We start from the raw sequence: 8252 nt of genomic DNA on the forward strand, positions 1-8252 counted from the left end.
TTTGTAGTTTTTATTTGTCTTTCTATATTAATAGGTGATCAGCTGTCACTTCTCACAGATGTTGTCCCAGTCCCCCCTCCCCCTCCAGTCCCTGTTATATAATAGAATCTTGAGAAGGAAATGGCTTAGCTTGTCAGAATTGTGTCAGATAAGACTAAAACGGCACAAAGTGGAGGCCTGAGGGATCCCGCTGGGAGTAAAATAAATGAACTTTATTTGGTACGTGGACTTTGTGATGTGTAATTTTGAATGCTTAGGGTCCTTTTAAGGTTAATTCCTGGTGCTGGGGCTGTGTTTCTACTTTGGAGTTACGAGGCGCTCTTCAGGCTACTGGTACACACAGCCATTGGATGCCGCACCATCATCTCCCTGGCATGTGAGGAAAGGGTTAGTGAAAAGTTCCATGGGTTAATTTTTTTAACTAAACAGTGCTGATTTATATAGTCAGTTTTAAAAATTCGTTCCATAAAATGATGGTGCTTGATTGTAATTATAAGCCTAATCTAAACCAACTCCTTACTCCTTTTTGCCTTAAATTTGTCATATACAATTTTAACAGTACCTTCTTTTCCTCAAATGAGGTCAACTCTGAATAATAGAGCCTGGTCATAGTAGGTGGTCAGTAAATATATATTGAATGAATGAATGAATATTACTACTATAATACAGTTAATATAACTGACTTAGATATGTAGATAAAGGTAATTTATAGCTTTTTATGGCCACAGCTCATAGGATATCTTTGGCACATTACCCTGGTCCTAGATGATACCATTTGTAAGGGCCAAAGAAATCTACTAGATGGCATGCCTTAACTTGCACCGTTTTCTTATTTATATCTATAGCACTTATTTGCCTGGCTATTCTATCTAGTGCATTGTAGGCCCTATGTTATTATTCCAAATACTAATTTTCTAGATAATATAAAAGGGTAAAAATACCATGATTTATCTCTAATATTGATAACCATCCAGGGGAAAATTATAAAGATAAAAATATATCTTCTAATTCTTACTCAGAACGGGGAAAATAGAGAAATATGCTTGGCTTGAATAATATGTGAAGAGAGTATAAAATATTATGTTGGTTTTCGTTGCCTTCATCTTTTTTATGTGCATTTTGTCTTTTTTACTAGACTTCTTATGCTCTTTGAAGACAGAAGTATGCCACATATTTCTTTTATATAATTTCGTAGTGCCTCTTGGCCCTGGTGGCACAGTGGTTAAGAAGTGGGCTGCTAACCAAAAGGTCGGCAGTTCAAATCCACCAGCTGCTCCTTGGAAACCCCACGGGGCAGTTCCGCTCTGTCTTAAAGGGTTGCTGTGAGTCGGAATCGACTCGACAGCAACGGGTTTGGTTTTGGTTTATTATGTATAGTGTTTCTATACAGTATATACTCAATAAGTATTTTTGAGTGACTGCTCTCTGTAACCTCGTAGCGTCAGGGCTAAATTATTTGAAGTGGGGGAAGTGTCAAATGTGTAAACTCACTTTCCCATAACAGCATTTCTGATTTAAAGGGGGCACCTTTGGTTCTTAGTTTTCTGAAATAAAAAGGTAAAACATACTGGATAGTAAATCATCAGTGAAAAAATATCTAATATATAGTTTAAGAAGAAGTTTTTTTTTAAACAAATATACTGACTTTAGAAGTAATCAGATTGATGGCAGTAAATACTGAGGACTAAATTTTATTACAATATTTCGAGGTTTTAAAGTGCAACACTTCTGTGTGTATTTCCAGAATTTATTGTGAGGATAAACAGACCTTCTTACAGGACTGTGAAGATGATGGAGAGACAGCAGCTGGTGGGCGTCTTCTCCACCTCATGGAGGTAAGTGAAGTTAAGCCCCGTTAATTCTGTTCTATATGAGCCATAAAATTTCTCAACACAGCAGAGCTCCATTTAGGCATAAGTAAATCAGTTAAACGGTATAACATAAGCTATCTTGGATTTAGTTAATTTGTAAACTTTGAAATTTTTAACCAGTGACTGTGGAATAGAAAGCGAAGGGTTAATAACAAGTGCTGTGCTTTCCAGCTTTTTCCAACTCATGTTGTTGTTAGCTGCCATCAAGTCAGCCCCCGACTCATGGGTGACCCCATGCATAATGGCATCGGACTGTTGTGATTCATAGAGTTGGCTGATTTTTCAGAAGAAGATTGCCAAGCATTTCTTCCTAGTCAGTCTTAGTCTGGAAACTGTGCTGAAACTTGTTTAGCATCATAGCAACACTCAAGCCTCCAGTGACAGATAGGTATTGGCTATACTTGAGATATATTGGCAGGGAATCAAACCTGGGTCTCCCACCTGGAAGGCAAGAATTCTACCACTGAACCACCACTGTGCCCTTTCAACTCATAGATACCTTTTATCATCAACTCTGGGAAATGTTTTCCTCTTTTTTTTTTTTGACAATTTCTTCCCCTTTGTTTTCTTTGTACTGTCTTTGTAGAACTCTTGTTAGTTAGATATTGGACCTTCTGGATAGATCCAGAATGTTTCTTTTTTATTAAGTTGTCTATCCCATTGTCTTTGTTTTAATTTCTGAGAGATAGTCTTGACTATCTTCCACAATTTCTGTTGAATTTTAAGTTTTTTTAGTAAGCGTGTGTCTCAGTCATCTAATGCTGCTATAACAGAAATACCACAAGTAGATGGCTTTAACAAAGAGAAATTTATTCTCTTACAGTCTAGTAGCCTACAAGTCCAAATTCAGGGTTGTCAGCTCCAGGGGAAGGCTTTCTCTCTGTCGGCTCTGAGGAAAGGTCCTTGTCATCAATCTTCCCCTTGGTCTAGGAGCTTCTCTGCTCAGGAACCCCAGGTCCAAAGGATGCACTCTGTTCCAGGTGCTGCTTTCTTGGTGGTATGAGGTCCCCATGTCTCGCTGCTTGCTTCTCTCTTCTCTCTTTTATATCTCAAAAGAGATTGGCTTAAGACAAAACCTAATTTTGTAGATTGGGTCCTGCCTCATTAACATAACTACCACTAATCCCATCTCATTAACATCATAGAGATTGGATTTACCACACATAGGAAAATCACATAAGATGACAAAATGGTGGACAGTCACACAATAATGGGAATCATGACCTAGCCAAATTGATACACATATTTCTTGGGGACACAGTTCAATCCATGACACCGTGTATTTAATTTTCAAGAGTTCTTTCTTATTCTTCATTTTTCCTTTTTCATAATGTCCTGTTCTAGTTTTATGGATGCAGTATCTTCTAAAACTTCTAAGTATACTAATTAGAGGTTTTTGTTTTTGTTTTGTTTAAAGATGTTTTGTTCTTTAAAATCTTCCTGGTCAGTTTTAGTTTAAATTGCCCTTTCTCTTTCATGTTTCTGGATTAATCTGTCTGGCGACCGTTGATTGTCCATTAATTTTAAGAATAAGAATTTGTTTTTTGTCTGAGGCAGTTGTTAGAGGGTCTTCTGCTGTTGTATTGTGGTTTGTTTTCCAAACAGACCTTTCGCTTGAATGGGAATTCTGTATGTGGGCAGGCTTATAGACTTAGGAACTTCACTTTAAAGGCAGTACTTGACAGAATGTCAAAATGAGGAAGGCTTTACTGGTATGCACCAGTGGTTATTCTTTCAGCTCTCATTCTCTCCAGTGGTTTGTTCAGCAGCAGATTTTTTGTTGTTTGGCCTAGGGGTAACAGGGTAAACTGAGTTATTCTGGTTGAAGTCATGAAGAATTGGAACCCTGCCTGTATGGTCTCCCTTCATTCTGCCTGGTTACCCCAAAATTTGGAACCTTAGGACAGTATGGTGCAGAGTGTTTATGTTCCAAGTTCCCTTCTTGGTCTAACATCCCATACCCTGAATTGTTAATAGCCTCACTCATTACTTACTCTCATGGTTCTGCCATGAAAGTCACTGGAAGATTTCATGTATGATTTGATTGTATATTTGGATTATTTCTTTCTCCTTGAAAATTTGTACATGTATTATATATGTGTATCTATTTATCCCTCTGAAAATAACAGATTTTGAACGTGAGGAATGTCTTGGTGATAGTATCACGCTGGTACGGAGGTATTCTGATAGGACCAGATCGCTTTAAGCATATCAACAACTGTGCCAGAAACATACTCCTGGAGAAGAACTATATAACTTTACCGGTAAGTGGTTATTGATCATGTATCTAGAAAGTTTCTCATCACTGCCTGTGAAGTAAAACAAAACAAAAGACAGACAATTGAGAACAAATCAGAATGTGTATGGTGCATTAGAAAACCCTTTGGACTAGGAAGCTGGTGATTCAGGTTCTAGTCCAAAGATTGGGACTGGCCAGTTTTGTGACTTTGGGCAGATCACTTATTCTCTTTGAACCTTAATTTCACAGAATCATAGACTTTTATAATTAGAAAAACTTTTCAAGACCACCTAGTTTCCACCCCATGAGATTGAGGCCCAGAGAGGTTGTAGCCAACGTTGAACTGGACTAGATGTTCTTTAAGAATATTATGCTCTAAAATTGTGTAATTCTCTGTTAGGCTCACACCATCTCCCTTTCCCTTGGCATGCCTTCAGATGCCTTCATCCTCATTTTTTGAGTTAATGTTTCATATTTTAAGTCTATTTATATCTATTTTATTTAAACTTTATTTACTTTGGAAAGTGAACAAGAGATTAAATAATATTTAAATTATGCAAACATTAATCTATTATATAAATAAATGTTTTTCTAGATTACTCTTGATTGTTTTGAAAATATTACAGTAGACTATAAGTGAAAGAGTGCTCTGTAAAACAGAAGGATGATACATATGGAAATGATTATATCGTCACCATTATGTGTATTTTATATGACTATCTTTAAGGTTCCCTAAGCCAGCATCTTCATATAAATGGGGAGATACTGCACTGATTTGTGTCTTTTTCAGGAGGAATCGTCTAAGGCTGTGGGAAAGAACAAAAAAGTGAAGAAAGACAAGAAGAGGAGTGAGCATTAATACCTGAAACTATGGAAGGTTAATTTGCCTGTAATCACATTGAAATTATACAATCATCAGGCAATATATTGTGCAGAGAGAGCATCGCTGACTGCTCAAGTCAGCCAATTCATTGTGGACACCAGCATTATCTTTGCTTCTTTGGTTATATCATCTGCCAAAAATAGAGAGCTTATGATATATCCATGTGTGTTTCAGGCTTATTCGGAAGAATTACTTTGAACTTAATCACCACTTCGTCTAATTTTAGGAAGGTAACAGTTGCCTGGGGCAGTACCTGAATTAACTGCCCATTTCAGTTACATGACAAGTACCTTTGTTAGGTGGGGAAGAAATTTCTCTAGAGGTATATAAATACCTTACTTCTTGTCATTGGAATTCTCATTCCATTAAATGAATATTTCCTTTTACTGCTCTTCATACCTTATTGGAATAGGAGCTCACTCAAAATTGATCTTGGAGAGTTTCTACTTGTGATTTTCATTCATAAGTATGTCACCTTTCATTCTATAGTGTTCATCATCAAGTAATGAATTAAGTGAAAATCCAGGAGTCTCCATCTGCAGACATGTGCTTAGGTGGTAATTCTCCTAACATATTTGTTAGCATAAATGTTATGCCTCAATTTCTGTAGCAAATTGGTGATTGTGAAATTTTAAAAAGTGATATTCTAGTCTCTACCTGCTTTAAGTTAATTCTTGTAAAGTAATAAATATGGGGTGTCAGTAGGCTCCTCCCACCCCAGAAATGTGCTAGTGTAACATTCCGATTTTTTTTAATAACGTGTCAGTACCTTTTTTGTGCTCTTCATTGAGGAATTGGAACTATGCTAGAAGCTATGCCATGGCTAATGGGACATTTATAGAATGATATAGAGGGTGGCAGAATAATACTGATATAGAGCAAAAGTATATTGTATAGTTAAATAAATTTGATGCACACTGCCATTCCTACTCCAGACATCTTTGTCAATTCCATGATTTTTGTGGAGAGAAGGAACAAACCTTTTGATTGAACAACAGAGAAGATCTCTCTCTATTTTTCCAATCTGATCAAATCTTCCTTTTCATAAATGTTTTGTTTCTTTCATCTGCAGATTGTTCAGTTTACCTCTAGGCATTTAGATAATAAATTTACCTTTGAGATATAATAATAAGTAATTTACTATTTTCTTTGAGATATGATTGCAAGCAATTGTTAAAGAATATTAATTGATCACAAATTTGCCTGGGATTCCCTTTCCCAAAGGAGGGAACAGAAATTAGGAGGCCTCTTTGGGATGGCACTAGAGCATGAAAGGCATCAGAGAAAATATGTAGGCAGATTTTTTTTTTTCCTTTCCTTTTCTCTGAGGTTTTACCTTTAAAAGAGCCAACATCCTTACTTGGTATTTTTAATAGAAATCTAATACATAGCCTTATACTAGCATGGAGTCTTGAGAAATTATGTTTGTTATAAGTGTATTTAATGTTGTCAGTTACCGAGAGTCATCAGAGGATGACCCATATTACCTCAGCTTCCATAAAGTTAAATATGTCCTATGTACTAACTGTTAAAGTGATTAAAGAAATTAGAGACTATTAATTAATGTTAACACAATTTTACACTTTTGGCATGTGAAACCTGTGAAAGGAGATATAAAACAACAAGAATTTGGTGCTGCAGAAAAATAAATGTGAGTTAATTTTTTGCAGTATCAAATTAGAATTTCTTTCCTGCTGTTTTAATCTAATATTTATTTAGGTCTTTACAGAAAACAAAGTACCCTTTAAGTCTATATTCTAATTTCCACTTATTTTTAAAAAGTCTTAATTTTGTGTGTTTATACAGAATTATTAACCGTATTTTACCGACTAAAAATCTTATCTCCTTTGCCCAGAGTCAGCTAGCTAGTAAGAAGGAGAGATTAAAAATTCTCCAGATTTTTAATCCTGAGTTATTTCATACCATACCATTATGAAGACCCTAACTAATAATAGTAGTTTTTTTTCTCTATTTAAAATTTCTCTTGATTAGAGGATTTTCAAATTCTCCAAATAATTTTTTATAGCCAGGTCTATGCTGTGGCATATTTTATAGTATTTTAATTGAAAATATTATCCACATACCAGCATAAGAGCAAGTAGCATCTACTTTTTAAGTGAGAATAGCAGTAGCTCCATCAAAAGTGTGCTTTGAAGGTAAAAATCATGAAACAGAAGTATATGAAGTGAATTCTATCAAACTAATCATAACCAAGAAATAGCATGAAGCAGGTATTATTTGGAGGACAAGTGAAATTTATTGGGAGAATTGCACAAATCACCTGTAATCTCACTATCTGGAGATAGCCATTGTTAACATTTGGTATGTACATTCTTCTATTTTTCTTCTATGCATGATTTTGTATATATGAATATTTTTCTTTCCACAGATATGGTATGAAGCTGTATATATTGTTCGTGTTCTGTAAATTTCATATAGAAGTAATATTGTTAACATTTTCTCATGTCAATAAATATTCTGTGGCATAATTTTTTTTATTGTGGTAAACTATGTATATAACATAAAATTTGCCCGTTTAGCCATTATTAAGTATATGTACAGTTCAGTGGCGTTAAGTACACCTATAATGTTGTGCAGCCACCACCACTCTCTATTTCCAAAACTTTTTCATTACCCTAAACAGAACTCTGTGGCCATGTAAGCGGTAATTCCCCATTCTTCTGTCCCCCAGCTCCTGGTGACCTCTAATGTACTTTATTTCTCCATGTATTTGTCTGCCCTAGATACCTCATGTAGGTGGAATCATACAGTGTTTGTTCTTTTGTGTCTGGCTTCTTTCGTTCAGCATGTTATCAAGGTTCATCCGTGTTGTAGTCTGTATCTGAATTCCATTCCTTTTCATGGCTGAATAGTATTCCATATTTGTATACACCATATTTTGTTTATTCATTCCATGGCATAACTAGTTCACATCCAATTTGTAAGTTGTTTCCACACTGAAAACTACATTACTGTGTGCAGATTTTTTTATATAGTTCTGATTACTTCCAGAGGAAAAATTTCTAGAAATGTAATTTCTTGGTCAACAGTTTCTACCATCTAATAGCTTTGGATTGGTTTAGCCAAATTCCTCTCTAGAAGAGTTTTACCAGTTATACCCCAATTAATAGTGTGTTAGAATATGCTTAGAATACCAGTCAAAAACATGGTAAAATAGGCAGTCTGGTAGATAAACATTCCAATCTCTTTTTGTTGTCAAATAATTATAAACTCACAAGAAGTTGCAAAAATAACGTAG

General features: G+C 35.4%; 1 protein-coding gene across 1 annotated transcript in view; it reads left to right on the forward strand.

Moving 5' to 3' along the window:
- Positions 1-6842, forward strand: part of IMPACT (impact RWD domain protein) — a 35236-nt gene extending 28394 nt beyond the window's left edge. The window contains exons 8-11 of the mRNA XM_023742077.1: positions 1440-1479; positions 1719-1835; positions 4001-4135; positions 4901-6842. Of these exons, the coding sequence (XP_023597845.1) occupies positions 1440-1479; positions 1719-1835; positions 4001-4135; positions 4901-4969 (361 nt within the window). The 3' untranslated portion in view covers positions 4970-6842. The remainder of the gene's footprint in view (positions 1-1439; positions 1480-1718; positions 1836-4000; positions 4136-4900) is intronic.
- The last annotated feature ends 1410 nt before the right edge of the window (positions 6843-8252 follow it).

This window comes from Trichechus manatus, unplaced genomic scaffold (assembly GCF_000243295.1).
Source record: "Trichechus manatus latirostris isolate Lorelei unplaced genomic scaffold, TriManLat1.0 scaffold00199, whole genome shotgun sequence".
NCBI lineage: Eukaryota > Metazoa > Chordata > Mammalia > Sirenia > Trichechidae > Trichechus > Trichechus manatus.